The sequence below is a fragment of the Condylostylus longicornis genome, unplaced genomic scaffold (genome assembly GCF_029603195.1).
Source record: "Condylostylus longicornis isolate FDR11 unplaced genomic scaffold, ASM2960319v2 ptg000008l, whole genome shotgun sequence".
In the NCBI taxonomy this organism is placed as follows: Eukaryota; Metazoa; Arthropoda; class Insecta; order Diptera; family Dolichopodidae; genus Condylostylus; species Condylostylus longicornis.
Genome location: NW_026577977.1, coordinates 402,537 through 424,368, shown reverse-complemented (window position 1 = coordinate 424,368; position 21,832 = coordinate 402,537). Strand labels below are relative to the sequence as shown.

Here is a 21,832-nt window from a genome sequence, read left to right as displayed (position 1 = left end):
AGAATTAAAGTCTGGAACTAAACTTTCAATTTTTTGTTTTATAAATTCAAAAACAAGGTAATTTATTTAACTGTACGTTTTTTTATGAAGTTATGATCAGATTTATATCAATCACTTAAACTTGATTTTTTGATTTTAACAACCAAAAAATTTACTTTTTGACGTAAGTGAAACTTATTGTAAAAGGTTCTATGAAAATTATATCAAATGAACTTTTTCAAAGCTTATTTGAATATGAAAAAAAGTAAAAAATTATTTTTATTTTTATTCGTAATTTTATTTTTATTCTTATAATTATTTTTATTTTTATTCGTAAAATTTATGAATTTATTGCGTATTTCATTTAGTCTTATTTTTTGGATGACTTACACTACATCAATTCAGCATAAAAATTCTTAACATTCACTTGATTATTAAACAACATTTTTTCAATTCAATATAAGTAGTAGATTTTATCAATTAAAATTTAATTCTGTGATTGATAACAGTTTTTTCAAAAACGAAAGCAGAACATAGTAGTAGAAATTCATAACGATCATGTAATTTTAAAATTCATTCAAAATTTTTTGTTGTTAAACAAAAACAAAATATTGGTATACACAATCTCAATATCAAGCTATGCTTTCCATCATTTAAGAATATTGCTCTCATTCTCTTTTTAGCACTTTTCCAAAAAATTTTTTGAAAAAAGTGCTTATTAGTTTCACTCTGTCCGTCCGTCCGTCCGTCCGTCCGTCCGTCCGTCCGTCCGTCCGTCCGTCCGTCCGTCCGTCCGTCTGTCCGTGTGTCTGTTTACAAAACTTCTACACCCTTGAAGATAGAAAGCTGAAATTTAATACGTACATAGATCTTTACTAGAAACTTATTTCCGTAGAACAAAATTTTTACCTATCTCCCCCCCTCTAGAAGTTATACCCCCCCAAAACCCTAAAAATGGCCTTTTTTAAATATTTGTTGCAATGAAACCATAAGCATTTTTGAAATTTTGCAAACGCAGAAAGGCAGTGGCTTGCTTCCCCTAGCGCGATATACTATATTTAAACTTTAGAAAAACAAAATGGCCGTTCAAATTTACCGTTATCTAAAGTCCTTTTTTTCCAAATTTTTGATGTCATTTTTCTTCTAGACCCCAGCCTGTAGAAGCTTGAAATTTTAGGAGCTTTTAGACATTAACAAATAGTTCATTTCGTTAGAAGAAAATTTTTTTCCATCTCCACCCCCTCTCAAGTTATCACCTCTTGAAATTTGTAAAATTTGAATTTTTGACACCTTATATTTCCGAAACCGCAAGCTTTTCCAAATTTTTATAAACGCAAAAAGCTAACGGTAAATTCCATGAAATTAAAAAATATAATTATTTCTCTTAACTCACACAATTAACCCTTAAAATCGAGCATTATGTTAACCCCTTTTTATATTAATTTTTGCTTTATTTCAAACACTGCATGAATGCATCATCCTAAATATATGCAATTCTAGAAATAGTTTTGTAAATGAATGAAAATAATTTTAATAGTTTGATAGGTATACATAGACTGTATTTAAAAGCAGAATTTTCACTTGTTGAAGGGAAAAGTGCTACAATACAAACCATTGGTTTGACCCAACTTTATTCTAATTTCTTTCTATTCTCATTCTTAATTTGTGTTTTTTTTGTTTTGTTCTTGTTGTTTACTAATGCAATAGTATACAGAAAAGTAATACATTATAATAATGTGTTTGTTTGTTTGGTGAGTGGGCGCCAACTAAGCAAAAATAAAATTTTGCATGTATGAAACAATTTAAATATAATGTGTACGAACGAGTGTAGCCACTAAGCATAATAAAAACATTGCTTTGTGATATAATTATATGTGTACGAGCGAGTGTTGATAGGGAGCAATCTCAGCAAAATAAAAATTTTGCTTTATGAGATAATTATATGTGTACGCATGAGTGTTGATCTTATTCATATTAGACAATATAAATTATGTGTACATGTGTATTTTTGAATATTTTTATTTGTTGCGTACATTGCTTCTATATATGTATGTATATTATATGAGACGATTTCACTTATATATATGAACGTTTGAATGTATACAGCTGTGTGAAATAATATTCTGTGTTTATAGGCATATACAGTACATAAAAAATAAGAATGAAAGAGTAGTGTAGAGTAAAGAAATGTATGAGTAATTTTAATTCTATGAACATTTTTTGTTATATGGTGCAAATAGAAAATATGTGTAGGAACAAAATATTATGTTTGCATGTAGGTAGATTTTATTAAGTTAATTTCGCTACAAATTGATGTATAAAAAAAAACTTGGAATCCTTTTTTTTGGGTGAAAATTTTTTTTTTTAAATTTAGGGGTTTTTTAAGTTTTCAATGGCGCCCCTATTTTTTATCGCCCATTGCAAATGCATACTTTGCATGTATGATAAATCCGGGGCTGTATATAATCTTATGCATACGAGTATAATATTCATCGATGCGTCGTTTTCACCTACATGAGTCTGTATGAAAATATGATTATTTTTCACAAATGAATGCGATGAATTTGGTTGTGGTTTATGATAAAATATTTAATATGGTTTTTGAGTAGTATTCTGCTACTAAATGAACGATTACTTTAGCAATAAATGTTAAATTTAAAATAACAAAAAGCAAATTCATAGAACTTCAAATATATGTACATACTACACTACAGCAAACAAAATTATTTCTCTTCGTTTAAAAAAATAAACTATATGAAGAGAATAATTGATTTTGAAATAGTTTTTCATAAATTTTGATATACTTTCATTCCAATTGATGTAAAAATATGTTTGAAATTACAATATAGTTTAAAAAATTGTACTTAGATAATTGAATTCATAGAAGTTATGAGTGAAATTATAAGAGATTACTTTAAAAATCATCCACTAGTAATAAGTAGAATGGCCCTTAATTATCACATATGGCGAAGCGGAACAAAAAATGTCATTTTAAATATAGAGAATAAATTATTGATGAAGAATTAAAGGAATGGTTATTTTACATCTAGAAGAATTTTTCTTAAGTTAAATGAAGCAAAATGTGGGAATAAAATACAAAAAATTATTTAAAATTTTTTAAAAGCAATTCATTCATTGTAAAAGAATCAAAACCCTACACATATAATATTGTTAAAATTTCTCTTCTTGAGCACTTGTATTATATCAAGACTCTCGTCTTGCACAAAAAAGCAATTTAAAATACCATAATATATCTCTATAACAAAAAAAAAAAAACGAAAATAAATAAAATGTTTGGCATAATAGCAAATTGTAAATATACAAGACTAAACCCACACATATGCACATATCCTCATTTTTTGTATAACGAATGTATAAACATTGTGATTACACACAAATTTTTTAATTTATTTCTTAAATATATCTTACATTTATGCATACATATGTACATACATATGTGCATATATATTTTATCATTTATATATAAATTTATAATAAAATGAATATGGATAAGTACCGCATTAAATTCATCCTGACGTTGCATATGATGTTGTATGAACATAACATTATGTATTGCTTTTTCCAATTCAAAAGGATATTTTTTACGTCCAACATCACTCAAGGATTCATCTAATCCAGATAAAACAGATGGTAGTCCATTATAACCACTCATTGCACCTAATCCGCTACCTAATGCACCAACCAGTCCACTAAATCTATTTATATAGGAAAAACAAAAAGCAAAAAAAAATTAAGAAGAAAAAAATATAAATGGGAAATGCACAAACAAACAAGGATAAAAAAAAAAAATTATTAGAAATTAAAAAGATATAAGGGAGGAAAAAAAAAGTAAATTAAATGGAAACGAGAAAGAGATAGAAAGATTTATTTTATTATTATTATTTTTATTTTATTTTTTTTAATACTTAAAATGTTTACATAACTCTTCTTCTACTCAAGATTGTGATAATTTATTTTGTGGAATTTTCTAAATTTACCAAAAAAAAAAAATTTTTTTTTTATTTTTTCTAAAGATTTTTTATTTTTTTATTATTTTTTTATAATAAAACACGAAAAAAGTAAACATTCAGCTAAAAAGTTTTATTACCTTGGTATTAAGTATTACAGATTAATTGAAGGAAAAGGAAATTATTATGAAGGATCCGTTTTTTTTTTTAATTTTTATTTTTGCTTGTTACGTTGGCTCAAAAAAAAAATCATTTTCTTATATTTAAGTACATGAATTTTGTTTTTTTTTTTTGGTGTTTTATTAAAATTTTGTTGTTTTCGTTCTGCGCCCTCAATTGGACTGGATAATAATATCCAGCCTTAGCCTTTTGAAATGGGTTTTATATCCCTTGGTTACCTTTTTCTTATTATCTTTTTTTTTCGTTTTTCTTTTTTTTTTTTTTTGGAATATTGTAATTAATTTTAAAGACAATTTTTAAAGTATGTATAGATGTAAAAGTTACAAAGTAACTTTATCTGCTGTGTTATAAAATTTTATTTTTTTTTATTTTTAGGGAAAAAACCGTACTTGAAGTATTGTTGAAGTGAGCTGGGTTAAGAAATAGTTTGCATACTGTTGATATTGGTGGTTAAATTTTCTTAAAGTGAGTTGTTTTGTTTAAAATTTTTCTGTTTTTTTTTTGTTTTTTAGTAAATTGAAAATTTTAATCATAATTTAAAATAAATAAATTTGATTTGCTTTATTGTCATGAATTTTTGTAAATCAGATGAATTTTTTTTAATTTTAATTTAATTTTTCAAATTGGAAGCAATTAAGAAAATCAAATTTACTTTTGAAACGTTGACTTAAATGTTTAAAGTTATTATAATGTAAAATAAAATGCAAATTGAAAAAATATAAAAAATATGAACTACGAGTATTTTGGAAAATATTATCTATAGCGGTAAAATTTATGTGACCAATCTTTCTTTCCAAATTTTAATTTTCATTAAAATTATTCTTAAATATAAAAACAATAAATTAATTTAAATAAATATTAATTACCTATTTGTTGCAGTTGTTGAATGCATACCATTACAGCCACCACGTCCTTGCATTCTACGTATTGAATCTGGACTTGATGCACCACTATTTAATTGCATTTCAGCAACTAATGCTTGACCAAATTTTGAACTATTAATTTTTTTACCATAATTTATTTTACTTGCTGCTAAATCTCTTAATAAATCTTTTGGTACACGCATCAATAATAATTTTGGTAAACGTTTTATGAAAAATTTTCTTACCCATGGTGCCATTTTATGGGTACTCGGTTTACGATAATGTATATTTAATATTATAATTGTTATTAGAACACTTAAACCAACCAGTAACATTGTAAATAAAAGGTATTTACCTAATAAAGGTAATGCTAATGACGTAGATGGTATAATTTCCGATATCAATAAAAAGAACATTGTCTGTGACAACAGGATACTAATACATAAAGCAATTTTTTCACCGGAATCAGCTGGTAAATAAAATACTAAAACTGATAGATATGATATACCAACACATGGTATAATTAAATTAACGGTATAAAAAAGTGTTTTACGACGTAATGTGATGTTGAAAAATATATCTAAAAATATATAATGAAGAGAAAACAAGAACAAGAAAAAAAGAGAAAAAGAACAATAAGATATTAATAAAATGAGAGGGAAAAAAATAAATGAGAAAGTGAAAAAGGAATAAAAATACAAAAACAAAAAGGATAAAGTAAATAATTTTTTTTTTTTTTATTTTTGCGTTTTTTTTTTAATTTAATTTTTTTGCATACCATTTTAAGATAATTAAAGATAATTATTTTTATACGATTTCATGTTAAAAAATATGATGAACGATTCATTTTCTTGTAAAATAATTAAATAAGTTAATCAAAAAATTTTATTTGTGTTGAGTATGTGTGTGTGTGTTTTTTTTTAATATTCTTATAAGAAATAATCTTATATGTTTTTCATATTTTGGGCAATTTAAAAATGTTGAAAGTAATTTGGTATTTTGCAACCAGAGTTAGAATTAATTTAGAAACTAAGAGGAATGATTTGAATCACTAATATCAGTAGTATTTAGAATTTAATTTAGTCAAATTTATTCCAAATTGATTTCATATTCTACTATGAATGAGCCTCTTTGTACTATGAATGAACCCCATATCAGTAAATTAACTCTTAAATTTAATCAGTGCTATGATTTTGGAAAGATGTTGGAGAAGAATTAATTTCATTTCAAAAATTGATTTTAGTCTTACCAAATGTACGAATTATTTGAGTTTAAAAATATAATTGTGGTAATTGTTCTGTTTATGTACTCTAGAAGATATAGAAATTATAGATTGCAATTAAAAATTTTTTATTCTACATGAATTTGTTTAGCTTAGCCATTTTATTCCAAGATATTCTCATGAGTTCTTAAACACACGTTGTCTTACTAGCATTATCATTATCTCAATAGTTCAGAAAAAAAATAATTATACTGTTTCGAATAAATATTATACACAATAATTTGTTTTTTATAAAAATAATTTTGAAAATTTTAAAGGTATTTATTTAGCTTAGCCATGTTATACGTTTTAAGGATTTTAGATGAATATTATGAGAACCAATGATCTTAATCTAATTTTATTAAAATCGTGAAAAATATTCATAAACTAGAATTTTTTTTTTGGATTTACCATATATTTTCTACCCCATACATGTTCATACCATATAATATATTGTCGCATCTGAAGTAAATATTAATTTTTCTAAAGGAATTATTGATATGAAAATATTTTGACTTAGAAAATTTTTTTATTAAAAAAATAAAGGAAAAAAAAAATAATCAAAATAACAAAAGAAAAATTTCCTTTTTTTTTGTTTACATTTTCGGAAATTTTAATTTAAAAATTTTTTAAATTACTTACCTGGATATGGTTCTGCACAACATGGATAATATTTTTCATGTCTTTCAGCTGGAACACCTAATATATCCCATTCAACACTAGGATAATATTCACGTAAGTCAATACCAATTTCAACTTTATTATCTTTATCATTCTTTTGATTGATGTGCTTTAAATCGATCTGGTGTAATATAAAAAAAAAAAAATAACAAGGAAAAACATTATTCAGTAATTTATTTCCACCACAATTATTTATGTAATCGATTCATTTTTTTTTTTGGATATGTAATTGTAGTTTTTCACATTATATATTTATAAAATACATGTATACATATTTAATTTTTTGGGTTAAATTCGCGGCATATTCACATATAATGTTGTTAAAAATATTAATTAGTGTTTTCTTTAATTTGGTTTTAAAAAGGAATTTAATCAAAAATTCCACATATTATTTTGGTAAGTTCTACTCGTACATCAAATAGAACGTATTGCTGTACGGATTTTATTTATTGTGTGGTTTCGCTTAATGCTATAGTGTATTTAGTTGAATTGTGTTTCATAAAACAAATTAAAAACGTATGTGTAAAGGTTGTTAGCATGTGTAAATATAAAGGTAGCTAGCATAATTTTTTCTTTAAATTTAAAACTTGTAAAATGTGATTGCCTTACGGTAATAATTTTAATATTTTCTGAATATTTACTGGAATAAGTTAAAAATGATTTAATTCTCTTAAGTAAAACCAATATTATATTCTTAGAAAATGTGATTTTTTTTCTGTTCTCCAAAAATGTAACATTATGAGGCGCTTGTGAAAATGTGAAAGTTTCTTTTAATAATTGTTATGGAATTCTGATTTATACATGAAATGTTTATAACATTTCATATATAAGGGCCTCAGAAGCAGAGTGGCGTAAGCCACAAATAAAAAAAAATTTTTTTTTTTCCTGCAATCGGTTATGTACATCTTCTAAAATCAGTAATGTTAATTTCCAGTTTCGAAATAGCTTTTTTCCTATTTATTTTTCACAAACGTACTTTTGGTTTTGTAAAAATTTTCTGATTTTGTAAAAATTTTGTGATTTTTCAAAAGCAAAGTGGCATAATCCACATTGTGGTTTACGCCACTCTGCTTCTGAGCCCCTCATATATCATTTAAAATGCACATTTCCTTCGAAAATTTTATACCCTTTTAGAGGTTTAAATAATCTCTCATTATTTCCAGGTAATTTTGCATACGTCTCGGATAAACATTGATTATTTTAAGATTTAACCAGAAATACTAGAACTAAATATTTAACTAATTTAGTTAGAAATAAACAATTTCTGAATGGAAATAAATATTTCGTAAAAAACTGTAGGCTTTAGATTTTCCTACAGGTGCATGACAATGAAATTTAAACTTATCTGTCTCAAATTTAATTATCTATGACTGTTGGTTTTTTGATTTACAACTAAAATTAAACATAAAAAATTTTATTGAATAAATAAGAAAAATGTTGATTGAGGTTATACACCAAACGGCAAATATGTTTACATTTATTATGCTTACATTCATAGGTATATGTTTATGTTATGTATAATCAAATATATACTCATTATTGAATTATATTTATTTTGTATATACAATTGTTAAATATCAAATATATACATGTATTTATATACCTGATCTCCATCATATGTCCAAGAGCCAAATTTCATAAAACATGTTTGTTGATCAAATGGAAAATATCGTACATCAATTTCACATGATGATTTGAAAATTGCAGGTGGTGTCCATACAACTTTACCCGTATAATGTAAAATTGCTTTGGTTAATGTGGTAACAACATATTCGCCATCAGCACTACAAATTAAATAATATTTTTGGTAAAAAAAAATTAAAATAAAATACAATGTAATTGTATAAATATTTATAAATTAATAATGTCCTCATATATAGATATTTTGATTGACTATATAACAAAATTCGTATAAATTTTGGATTTATTTGTGTTTTTTGAATAAGTCAAACCTAAATATAATTTATGTACTTATATATTTTGGTTATTTTATGTTTATTATCTAGTTATATAGAAAAATATTTATTATAGAGTGTTACGACAATTTCATATCTTCACCGACTAGTTTATTTGGGGGAAAAAAAAAATGGTGGAAACCAATAAAAAATTTCGATACCTTAGTAAAGTTCATTAAAAGAAAAAACAGCAAACTGCTACAGCAGTTTTCTTGAAAATAGAAGAAAAACGTGAAATCGAGGCAGCCGAATTTAAAATACTGATTCGCACAGCCAGGCTGACACACAGACAAACGGACAAACCAAAAGACCGATAAACATCCTTCTAAAGATAGTATATTCACGCTGCCCTGCTAAGGAGAAGCGATTTTCCACTAAAAGCTCGGCATGTTATTTTTAGTGTACATTGTCATATATTTTACAAATCCTACTTGCATTTACTATACGGATATCATAAGTTGACACTCTGTACTTATTGTCATTTTATTTATTTATCTATATTCGTTCATATTAATATATTTACATACACATTCTTGATACTGAAAATTAACGTGGCTATTTTGTGATAATTTTTGTTTTTTTTTTGTAAGAGAAGTACAAGAGCATAAAAAATATCTCTTGTAAGAAAAACCAAAAAATTTCTTCCGAAAAATATTTTCATTTTATGTTCAAGATACAAATCATTGATAGTAAATTAAGAAAAATATTGTACATAATATAAAAGAAAAATTTATCCACTTAATCTATATGTGTAGAAAGAGAGAATAAAAAAAGAGAAGAAAACATAAAATATTTACACAAACAAAAAAGAAAAACATTTTAATAGAAATGAATGCTCACAGTTGGTAGCATCAAAGAGGAAAAATACTTAGAAAAATAAGTGAGAGTCAAAACATACACGGGAATAATGAAAATGTGTACAAGAAAAATTGCATATTTCAGGAATATTTTCCTTTTTTTTTTAAATTACCTGCCATTTTCAGATTGTGGTTTGGATTATGAATGAAGAACAGAGAAAAAAAGACAGAATAAAAAAAAAATTTATGAAAAAATTATAAAGAATTTTCATAAAAATTCTTTAAATAAATGCAAAAAAAAGAAAAAGGAAAATAAATTTTCTTTTACAAAGAAATGCCTAAATTTTATGTTTTTCTTGTTCTGCTCTGGTGTTTCTGCTTTTATTTATTTTGATAAAATAATTATATTTCTTTTTTTTTTTTTGGAAAATTATTTTGTTGGCCGTTTTTTCTATTTTTCGGTCTTTTAATATGCAGATATTTTCAATTTTTTAATTTTTTATTCAATTTAAATAATTTAAAAATTTTTTTAAAATAAAATTAAATTTTTTGTTATTTTTCATCTATTCTAAATAATTTTGTGTATGCAAACAAGGGGACCTACAAGAAAACAATTATGTTGAAAAACAAGGATTTCTTAATTTTCTTGACAAAATTTTGCAAAATTTTACAAATTTTATACAAAAGTGGAATGTGTGAATGATGCTACCTTCTAGAAAGGTTTTATAAAGAGACAAAATTAATACGGAATAGGGCCGTGATTTGTTGTCTGAGTTTAATAAAATATTATAATCTTTCAATATATAGATAACAAAAAATCAATGTCATTTTAAAAATGAAAGAAAGAGTTGTTAAAATTTTTGAAAAAATTTCGAGCACATTGAATCATTGAAAAACAATAAACTTAAACGTTTTTTAGGGAAGAGAAAATGGATAAATTGACTTCGAAAATGATTTTTAATTTGTGCTTTTTTTCTTAAATCCAGAAATTTTAATCAAATTTTATAATTTAAAAAAAATCAATGTAAAATTTTTAAATTATTAATTAAAAACTCACTTACTTGTTATATAATACAATGTCTGGTAACCAAATATGTTCAGACGGTACATATAATTCTGTAACACCACCATATTCCGATGGATCCCATTTAAATTTGTGATCTTGCCATTCCTAATATAATATTAAATTAAAAAAAAAAACTTTACGGTTTAATTCTATAAAATTACAATGACGTCATAATGGTATACTATATTCTTAAGTAGAATACATTAAAAGTAATATGGTAAATTTTTACTTACATGTTCTAACCAAACGTTAGTAGTCAAAATTTGATCTTTTAAATTCTGAAATATAAATGAAAAATATTAATGTAACTATATTATTGTAGTATATACATAAAGAAAATGTGAATTAATTTTATTATTTATTAAAATTATATTTAAGGGTCAGTACTTATTTAATTTTATAATCAGTATTTCAGATATATATTTTTTTAGCACTATTTTGCTTATTGATTTATAACAATTTGATAGATTTGTTCATTATTGTATATTTGTATATTAACCAAATATGAAGCACTACAGCTCATAAACTGCGTGTACTTCCAAAGAATTTTCACTGCTTTTTAATATGATAAGTGAATAATATTACAATTTGTGTTTCAGGAAATTATAAAATATATAAGCAGTTTAATTGCATTAAACCGGATTCAACTTGTTATCTATTACACTATAAATACATTGAAATTGGCTACAATTTCAATATTCAAAATAATCAGCTTTAATTTATAATATTTTTTGTTTAAATATGTTAGATTTTCTCTGGAGATAATCGTTCTGTTAATAAGTGAAGTGTAAAAAGCAGACAAAAAATGCATTTAGAATTTTAGTCTATGTTTGCACAACTGGTACATGCTTTCTTTTAAAAAAAATGTACTAAAAAATTGTAAGAGAATACATTTGTGTTTACATAGTCATAGAAAACATTGTGTAATTATTCACTGCATTATCTGAGTATTTTTACTATGTGCATTATAAGGCAGCTAAATTTTCTTGTTATTTTGCAATATTCTATAAAGCAAATAAATTTACATTCACCTTTACATGCAAAAAAAATTTTTTTTTTTCAAATAATATTTGAAATATTTCCATTGAATATTTGAGTAGATTAAAGATAAGGTGATGACATTTGTATGAGAGTCACAAAAATATTCCAATGAAATTCTTTTGAAAAAAGTGTAATTTTTTTAAATTTAAAAACGATTCTTAATTTATTGTAATTCGAATAAAATCAAGTCATTAAGTAAATCTAATACTTATTTAAAATGTTGAAGATTAAATATTTTATTTTTAGTGTAATAGTGTGAGTTTTAATCCTGCTTACATAATAAATATTCTAAACGTTTTAAGAGCATTAGACAATATTCGTGTTGACGACCTTGTGTTATGGGTCATATTTATGATTTTAATTTTATGAAAATTTCTATTTAATTTTTTCAAAAATTAATTCATAATTTCACAATATACTAACAATATTAAGAATTGTAGATGATTGTTATGCGATACTTGCTAAAACTAATTAGCAAATAGTATTAACCTTTATTTACACTGACTATTTGTCTGACTTTTTGTCTCTATTTAAATTTGTAATTTAATAATTAACATGCGTTCTGGCTCGTTAATTTTGATAATTGTTTAGTACACTATGAGTTTTAGTATAAAAGGTTTTGAAAGAATTTAAAAGAATTTCAAGGAGTTCAGTTTGTAAAAGTTAAAAGTTGTAATTTTACTATGATATTGGTAAAAAATTTTTTTGTTTTTAAAAATTCTAAAAGAAAAGCATATAAACTAGGTATTTTCTTTTGTGCCTTGTATATTCTAGATTAAAACAGCAATATTATTGGTGTTTACCATCGCAAGACTGGCAGCATTGCCAACACAAATACAAAATTCTACTCTGTTGAATAATGCAGTTAATTGTAAGGAATAAAGTGTTAAAGTGAGTTTTAATATTTTGTTAAAAATTTTAATTGTAATTATTTTTTAGCTGAACAACCATTTTCGAATCAAATTTCAAGTGAATCAGAAAATGTAGTCACTAATTTTGAAAATCAATTGAATCAAAACACTGAATCTGATATCGACTCCACAATAATTGATCAACTAGTAAGTAAAAATTATAAAATTATTAAATTCAATTAAATTTAAAGTTCTGTCTGTTAAATTTAAAGTTCTGTTTATATATTAAATTTAATTGATATCCTTTTCTATTATTACAGGAAGCTTTACTTGGACCAAATAATTTAGGGGACACTTTTGATAATAATGCAAATCAAATTGATATTTTGAAGAGTGATGATGATAAAATAAATTCTACTCCATTTGAAGAATTGGCACAACTTGCTTCTTGTTACGGTTATGGTTACGGTTATCCATATTATGGTTATTATGGTTATCCCTATTATTATGGCAGATAAACACATAATATAGTTTTGTAAAATATGTCAGGAAAATGAGTTGTTATTATAAATAAAGTATTCTGAGATAAAAAATTCTTATTAAAAATCAAATTATGGAGACTAGTGTTTTGCATTAAAGTAAAAGAGTAAAAGAATCAAGGTTAAAGTTTACTATATAAAAAAAGACTAAATCCAGCAAAATTAAAATCTGATTCAAATTTTGGTAAAATTAACTTTTTGGATTGCCTGACCATTGGTGAAGTTATTATGGCACCGGTACTTTAACCGACGGGCCTCGGGTTCAAACCCTGGTCAGGTCACTATAAAAATTATATTCAATATTATAGCTTAAATATTCATATATTCATAATTAATTCAATATTAAAAAACGAAGAAAAATAAACAATAAATATTAATAAGCTTAAAAATTTAATACAAAGAAAACACTACGCCAGGCTAAACCTACTTAGTTAAAAACTCTATAGCGCATTGAAACTGGGGCATTACTATCTATGATATCATGCACTAGCCCTACGCCTCTCCCAGGAGTGAAAAAACAAGAAAAAAATCTTTTTAGATGGAAGACAAGGAACTATATAGTGCGACATTTTAAAAATTTGGCTATGCATGTGTTTTTTATTTAAAAATTAAAAACTTCGAAATGGCGTCTGAGAGAAAGAGAGTAATATTATCTTTAAAAGACCTGAGTGAGAGGTTTGAAATGTTGATACCTATTCAAATTGAACGCGCCATAATAATAACTACAATTATATTGACCTCTGCCGTTCAGTTAATACAGCATCCCCCTACAAAGCGTTAAGTCACTGGTTCGAGTATAACTTATTTGTAACACCTGTTATAGTTTCATAACTATACTGACTGCAAATTTTACTTAATTATAAAATAATGAAAATTTCATTGCATAATAGTTTATTTCAATAAAGCTAAGTTAATTTAATGCATAATTAAAATTTGATAGAATTAAAAAAATTGTTTCCCAAAACAGATGCACTGCTTATTTAATTAGCTATAAAGTTTTTTTTCAAATTACACAATAAAAAACAATCCCGTTGTCATTCAAATTACACTTAACCAGCACTTAAATATTTACTTTAGAAGTCGATATAACTCAAATAGAATTAAGTGACAAGATATAAAATAAGGTTGTTTATTTAAAAAAATTTTTAGTTAATGTTGAGCTTAGTTAACTGGCGGCACATTACTCACAAAAATGATTTTCGTAATTATTTTGTAATTTGATTTAAAACGATTATTTCTCATGCTTTTAAAATTTGTTTCAGTTAAGAGCATTATTCTTGGTAATAGTGGCTGTTATGGGCCTTTCAGCTTTACCTTTTAATTTAGGAAACTCACTTGGTGCGATTTCGAATCTAATTGAGCAACAAGTACCAACTGATCAGGTAAATTATTTTTTTCGTTGCTTTATTTAACGAAAAACAAATTGGGAAAATTTTGTTAATTTTTTATTTTTTTTTTGTTTTAGCAACAAATTGTACTTGAAACTTTAATAGAGGAAATATTGAAAGATTATTTAATTGCCCTCAGAAATAATTCAACTCTTGGATCTTTGTAATCATATTTTGTAATTTTGAAAAATATCTAATTCAAGTTAAAGTACTTTTTAATTGTTAAACTTATCAAAAATATTTATGTATAATTTTTAAAATGTATTAAAAATATATATATTATTATTGTTCTATTAAATATTGCTACATTGCCCTAATTGTGATAATATTGTGTATTTAAAAGTAAACTGTGTATGACTGTGTATAACAACGTATTACATAAAATTTGATTTATTACTATAATAAAAATATATTTTTATTATAACACAAGTTCAATAATCATTTCAAAAGAATATATCCAGGAACGAATCAAATAACATTTTGTAAAATTACCTCGACTCTATTTAGTCAAAGTATATTCTAACTCATAAAACTACAATATTTCAGTATTAAATGAAAAATTCTTTAGATTAACTGAATAAAGCCAAATTACATAAAAAATGTACAAAAAATATATTAAATTTTTCAAATATTATTAAAAGTGGAGTTTCGTAAGATAAAAGTGATTACATCCACGCATGCTGGATTTATTTGTGAAATCTAAAAGGGATTTATATGTGAAATCTACCCCTTCTTTTCAATTTATAATTCGTATTGCCGAATATTCGGGTCTACGAATTCGAATAATTTCGAAAAAATGTAAGAGAATATTTCTTTAAAAAGAAAACAAATATCTTATAATCGCCCCTATTGGCTGTATAATCTCTTAAATTAATATATTAGAAATTTATGCAGTAAGGGGGGTGGCAAATTGTATTGAGATAACAAAACAACTTTATATTTTGAAAATCAACGATTTTATGCAAATTTATTGTTTTCCAATATTAAAATTTGAATATATTAATTAAAATAATTCGAATGAATTAAAATTAATTTCTTTTATTTTCTTTATTTTTATTTTGAATAATTATTATGAATGAATTAATATGTATAAAAAAATTAATTATTAAAATATCAAATTCAAAAGATTTTAATTTTCTCTGTTTCATTTTTTTGAAGAGAAAATTTAATTAAATTTAAATAAAATGAAATCGATATTAAATTAAAATCCCTTTTTTCTTTAACACCACCATATATACATATATATAGAATATATATGGTGATCCTTTTTCTATCACAATGAAAAAATAAATTTTTGTAAAAAATTTTCACAAATCTTCGTACATACAGAAAGTAAATTGAAAATTCTCTCATCCTATCGTTTTCATTCTAATATGCAAGCACTTTATATAAAATATTGTCACTTATACATGCAATCTTGTTATTAGTATGTGTATATGTATAATGCAAATGACAAAATCTTTGATATTTATTATTATTGAAAATTTTTATTTTTTTTGCATTTTTTAATTTTGTTGATTTTGCACTATGTATATTACATTTGAAAATCTGTAAAAAAAAACAATACAAATTGAATAATTTGATTTACTATATGCAATACACACACACACAAAAGAGCAACACATATTTTATATGAATTCATCATAGACAAAGTAAACTTTCGAAAAATGCATCCTATACATAATATTTTAACACTATTATCCTAAAATGTATTCACTTTGATATATTTTTATAACAATGTCAACTACTTGAAATCTAGTAACGAGATATATGTAGTGGAACAAAAGGAACCAAAAAAAAACAATTAACAAAAGAAATATTGAAAAAAAGTAAAAGAATGAACATTTGATAAGGATAATCGATTTGCATACTGTTCAGATTTTATTTTCTTTTGTGGATGAAATCTATGTCTAATAAATGTTCATTATTTTCCACATAATAGGTATTATAAATGCATTGATAATTTGATTGATTTCTTTGCTTCTTTTTTAACCATATATACGTGTATATGTTTATGAAAAGGATAAAAAGTTATATTTATTCTAATAATTATAAAAGTGATGAATGAATTTTAAAAAAAATTGAGATAAAATACTTTATTTTTGAGTTAATCACTTTTATCTCAAAAATTTACTAAAAGTATTAATTAAAAAAATCCGCATCGTTTGTTGCGGATTAGTTTCCCGCTGTAGAATAACCCTCTCTGTATACTTTTCAAAAAAAAAATGCGGCAAATGATGAATAGCCAACATGGTTTTAGATTTTAATTAGGTAGAGAAAATTAGTTCGTCTAAAAGAGTGAGTTAATATTGCGTGTCGCTGATAAATTCGTAACGTAGCCAAAATAAATTCAGACATAAAATTTCATCAAAATCAGAGAGGTAAATCGATAATTTTACTGAAAATAGTTTATTTACGCTTCCCTACTACGGAGAAGTGAGTTTCGCCGAAAACTCGGTATGCAAAATTTGTTGCTATCACATAACCTCCCTTATTGTATACAATGCGGTCGGTAATAATAGGTATGTACGTAAATTTATAATATGTATTATGATAGTATTTCGCCTTAATTTATGCAATTTTTTTTTAAATATTCATCACAATAATGTTCATCCCAATTTACAAAACAATTTTTATATTTTGAAATGCGGAATTATTGAATTATATTAAGTATTAGTATTAATATTTAATATGAAGAGATATTTTCAAGAATAATGTTTTAATAATGACCCTGTTTTATGTAATCATGAAGATATGAAACTTTAAAATTTAATTTAAAAAATAATATTTTATATAGGAAAAAACGTCTACTTTTCAGCATTTTTCTTTCATTTTATTAAATTTTATTCTTAAGTGAATATTCCCTTATAAGTTCAAACTATGGGTATATGCCCTTATGTATAATATATATGAAATTGAATATAAAAATTATAAAATATTTCATCTATGTATGCATAACTAAAATTCTTTAATGAATATTTTTATATTCCTGCAATATTTTCTTTATCTTTGTAGTTTGCGTCAATCTAATTTTTCATTCCATTATTTTATAATATAGAAACGCGACGAAGAAGAATAGAGGAAATATATAGAGGCTGTTAAAAGCAATTTGTGATAAAGGTATATAAGAGCAAAAAAAAAAAAAAATTATTACAAAGAAAATATGATAATTGTATGGTTTCTTTTTTTTTTTTTCTTTGCTTTTTGCATTTTATTCAACTTGGAAAATATAATTACATTTGAAGACTAGACTTTTAAAAATGCGATAAAGTGAAATATAATTATACTAAATATCTCTTGTCGACGTTAATGCTGTTATGTTAATATTTTTAGATTTGAATAATTATAAAGTTCCTTAACCATTAAAATAAGACACTATATGCAATATTTTTGTATATGTTACAAGTTTTATATTCATATACTCGTATATTATGTAGAATTTATGTTTGTATTGGTATTTGAAAGGTTTTGGGATGAAAGTGTTTTTGTATTTCTTTTAGAGATTTGAAATACTGCATAGTAAATTTTATTTTCTCATAATAAATCGCATATTGTCAGTCACATAATAAAATTTAAATGATATTCCAATATATTTATTTAATATGTATAAATTATATACATGAGTTAGGCGAACAATGTGATAGCTCCAAGTTTTAATTCAATTTATACATGAATGCAAAATTCTTTAATTATCTAAGGTTATTGAAAATAATGTATTATTGTAAAATAAGATAATGTATTATTCGATGAGAGAAAATATATGAAGATACCACATGAGAACCGTACCATTTCATATTATTAACATAAAAATGTTACAGAAATTTATTTGCTAGAGTACATCGTCAATTAATCAATTGAAATGCTTTAATTTTAAAAAATTTATTTATTTATTTATTTATTATTTAATTTCAGACAATTCATATAAAATTGTGTATAAGAAATTAAAACTAAAATTAATCTTACAAACTAATTTTTTATAAAAAATCCAAATTGGTTTTTATTTTCTAAAATTTTTTATATATCTTCTTAATTTAGTTTTGAATTCATTTACTCCTTTACAATTCTTGATGTCATCCGGTAATGTATTAAATATTCTTATTGCACTGCATTTTAGGCCTTTCAACTTCATCGATGTACATGCTTTCGGTACCATGAGATGCCTTCTCTGCCCAGTATTATAATTATGTACCGTATCTCTTGTTGGAATCAATAACGATGTTTTCATTTTTTTGTTTGTTATTTTGAAAACATATTTGCACTTCTCGAAATATATAAGCTGGTTTATATCTAATTCATTTGTTTTTATGTATAGTTCCTTAGTGGCCATTCTTGGATTCGAATTATATAATGTTTTTAAACTTCTGTTCATGACTACACCCATTTGATTAATATGAAATTTAGTACAAATACTCCAGTTGCATATATTGTAACGAATTTTAGATAATATGTGCCCGCTGTATATTAATTTCGCTGCTTTAGCTGGAACACCACCTGCTCTTTTAATTGCCATAGTGATTGGAATAATACTTTTTTTTAACTGCTTAATATGTTTATCCCATTTTAAATTTTCATCTATATAGATGCCCAGATATTTTACATGTTCCGTTCTTTGTATCACATCATTCCCGGCTTTTATAGTAATTTCATGATATTTTTTTTTTGGTTTTTTAAATACCACATAATTCGTTTTTTTAGCATTCATGCAAAGGCCATTGCCGCTGAGCCAATCCATATAGACCGTGATATCTTTATTTACTATATTTTCTAATTCACTCAAGGTTTTTGCTTTTGCTATGAGGTTTGTGTCGTCAGCATATATTGTGTACTTTGATTCCATGTTACATTTAGAAAGATTCATAACATATAATAAATACAGAAGTGGTCCCAATAGAGATCCTTGTGGTACACCCGTGTTTATACGTAATTCAGCGCTTTTCGTGTTTCTGATTCGCACACTATGCATTCTATTCGATAAGTAACTTCTGAATAAACTATTTGCTGTGCCTCTAATTCCCAAATCTTCAAGAAATTCTAGAAGTCGGCTATGATTAACCACATCAAATGCTTTACTTAAATCGATAAAAACACCCGCAACGTAATATCCTTCATCTAAAGCGTCATATACATGATCTAGTGTTACCGAAACAGCAGAGTCAGTACCACTTCCACTTCCTTCTATGAAGCCATATTGATTTTTGTCAAAGCCGATTGTTGATTCAACAAAGCTACGGATTCGTTTATTAATAGCCTTTTCATATATCTTACTTATAGAATTTAGTATAGATATTGGCCTATAATTACCACAGTCCGTTTTTTTTCCACCTTTATGAATGGGTACAATTACAGCCTTTTTCAAGCATTCAGGATAAATTCCGTTAGTGAGGCATAAATTTATCATATCACATAACGGTTTTTTAATAATATGTATTAATTGCTGAATGTCGCTAACTGTTATTCCATCAGATCCTGGTGCAGCATGCCTATTCAGATTTGAAGTAATCTCAACAATTTCATTTTCGGTTACCGGTACTAAAAATACAGATCTTTGATTTATTGAATTTCGAACTGTATTCGGCATATTATTAGTGCTGATATTATTTAAAATTTTTTCCCCAATTTCATTAAAATATTTATTTAATAAGTTGGCGGTTTCTGTATCTGAATTAGTTGATTCACCATTTGGTTTGAGTAAATTACAAATACTGTCGCTAATTTCATCATCATTATTTTTAATTGTATAATTTATTACGTTCCACAGTTTTCGGCTGTCATTTCCAGCTTTTTCTACACTATTGTTGATATGTTTATTCTTAGCCTCCAGAATAAGTTTACTCACTTTCTTTTTCATTTTCAGGTAAAAAAATAATATATATTTAATTACCTAATATACTTAATTTTAAACTGTAATTTTCTCCATATAGGAAACTATAAACTGATTCCGAGCTTGAAATGTTCTAATTTTAAGGATTTTAACTTAAATAAATGCATACATACACAATAAATTTGCTGACGTAATTAAAAAAATTCCCTATACTATACAGAAATTTCTATAATTACTAAAATATTGCCTATATTTTAATTTAATTATCTTAATGATATTAAATTGAATGTTTAAACTTTTAAAATCATTACAAATATAAATACAAAGAAAAATCAAATTTAATTTAAAAATACTTTGCTTGCTTGCATTAAAATGAGAAAATAAAAATAAAACTTCCTTTTTACTGCACTATACGAGTACAAATATTCAATTATCAATTTAAATTGCTTTTAAAGAGGTAAAAAAAAAAAAATCAATTTAAAAAAATCTTTAATTGCAAAATAAATTATTCAAAGTCATTAAAAATCAATAAATGCACTTCACCACTAACTTTTCGATTATATCGTTTACCATTCTTCAATAATAAAAAAAAAAAATACGTTTTTTCTGTTCTTATTTTTTTTTTTGGTTTTTTTTTTTATTCATAGTGTTATTTTACAGAACGTTTAGATTTATATGAGTACTAAAGTAAACTATGCCAGTAATGTTTACAAGAGACATACATGATATTCCACAATGAAAAGAGAATTATAGGGTTGGGCAAGAGTCAGATAACAAATGCTTTTACAGATACCAACGTCTTTAAGCCGGTTCCAGAAAATGAACAGAGCTTCAAATTTCATTTTACAGTGCCATGTTTCTCTACTCATACAAATTTAAAATCTTTTGTAATTTTTTATTGAAATTCATAGAGAAATCTAGAAATCATCAGCGATTTTAATCTAATAACTCAGCTGCTTTGAAATTAAAAGAAGTTCTTTTCTGCTGGGGACCGGACAATATCCGAATCTTCTTTTAATACTTGAAAAAAAAATACATATTTTATATTATTAATTTTGGAATTCCAGAATTTTCTAACAAAACTTTCGAAATTCTTAAATTTTGTAGTTATTCTGCAGCAATACTATCATAGACTACTCTTTTAATTCCTTAACACTCTGTAAATTCGCCTGAGATATTTAAAGATCTATTTTATTTTTATAAAAGAGATAAAGGTACCTATAGCACTAATGTATTTTTAAGTTTTTTTTTTCTTTATAATTTTAGAGGTATGTTACGTTTTATACATGTGTGCAGATAGTTCTGAACGAAGGAGGAAGAAAAAAAAAACAGAGTCATTTTTGAAATTATCGCTCATATACAGTTTTTGTTGTCTTGTCTTTAACAAGTTTTTTTTTTGTTTTTTTTTAATTTTTTTTTAGTTTATATTTTTTTCTTTATAT

At 24.7% G+C, this 21,832-nt stretch overlaps 2 protein-coding genes and 1 long non-coding RNA gene across 3 annotated transcripts in view; 2 read left to right on the top strand and 1 right to left on the bottom strand.

Moving 5' to 3' along the window:
* Positions 1-21,832, bottom strand: part of LOC129618505 (acetylcholine receptor subunit alpha-like 2) — a 37,010-nt gene that overhangs the window by 6,374 nt on the left and 8,804 nt on the right. Inside the window, exons 2-7 of the mRNA XM_055533300.1 lie at positions 10,984-11,028; positions 10,746-10,855; positions 8,536-8,716; positions 6,894-7,053; positions 4,994-5,570; positions 3,497-3,695 (exon numbers count right to left, since the gene is read on the bottom strand). Of these exons, the coding sequence (XP_055389275.1) occupies positions 3,497-3,695; positions 4,994-5,570; positions 6,894-7,053; positions 8,536-8,716; positions 10,746-10,855; positions 10,984-11,028 (1,272 nt within the window). The remainder of the gene's footprint in view (positions 1-3,496; positions 3,696-4,993; positions 5,571-6,893; positions 7,054-8,535; positions 8,717-10,745; positions 10,856-10,983; positions 11,029-21,832) is intronic.
* Positions 12,361-13,253, top strand: LOC129618506 (uncharacterized). The gene is made up of 4 exons (XM_055533302.1): positions 12,361-12,483; positions 12,566-12,662; positions 12,731-12,849; positions 12,963-13,253. Exons 1-4 carry the CDS (start codon positions 12,475-12,477, stop codon positions 13,158-13,160), a joined length of 423 nt encoding a protein of 140 aa, XP_055389277.1. The 5' UTR covers positions 12,361-12,474; the 3' UTR covers positions 13,161-13,253.
* On the top strand, positions 14,249-14,867 carry LOC129618507 (uncharacterized). Its single transcript, XR_008697807.1, has 3 exons — positions 14,249-14,382; positions 14,444-14,563; positions 14,647-14,867. It is a non-coding gene; the product is annotated as an uncharacterized LOC129618507 (long non-coding RNA).

Coding starts and splice junctions, on each gene's coding strand:
- LOC129618506 (XM_055533302.1), top strand. Junction 12,663..12,730: donor GTTGAATAATGCAGTTAATT/GTAAGGAATAAA, acceptor ATTATTTTTTAG/CTGAACAACCATTTTCGAAT. Junction 12,850..12,962: donor CCACAATAATTGATCAACTA/GTAAGTAAAAAT, acceptor CTATTATTACAG/GAAGCTTTACTTGGACCAAA.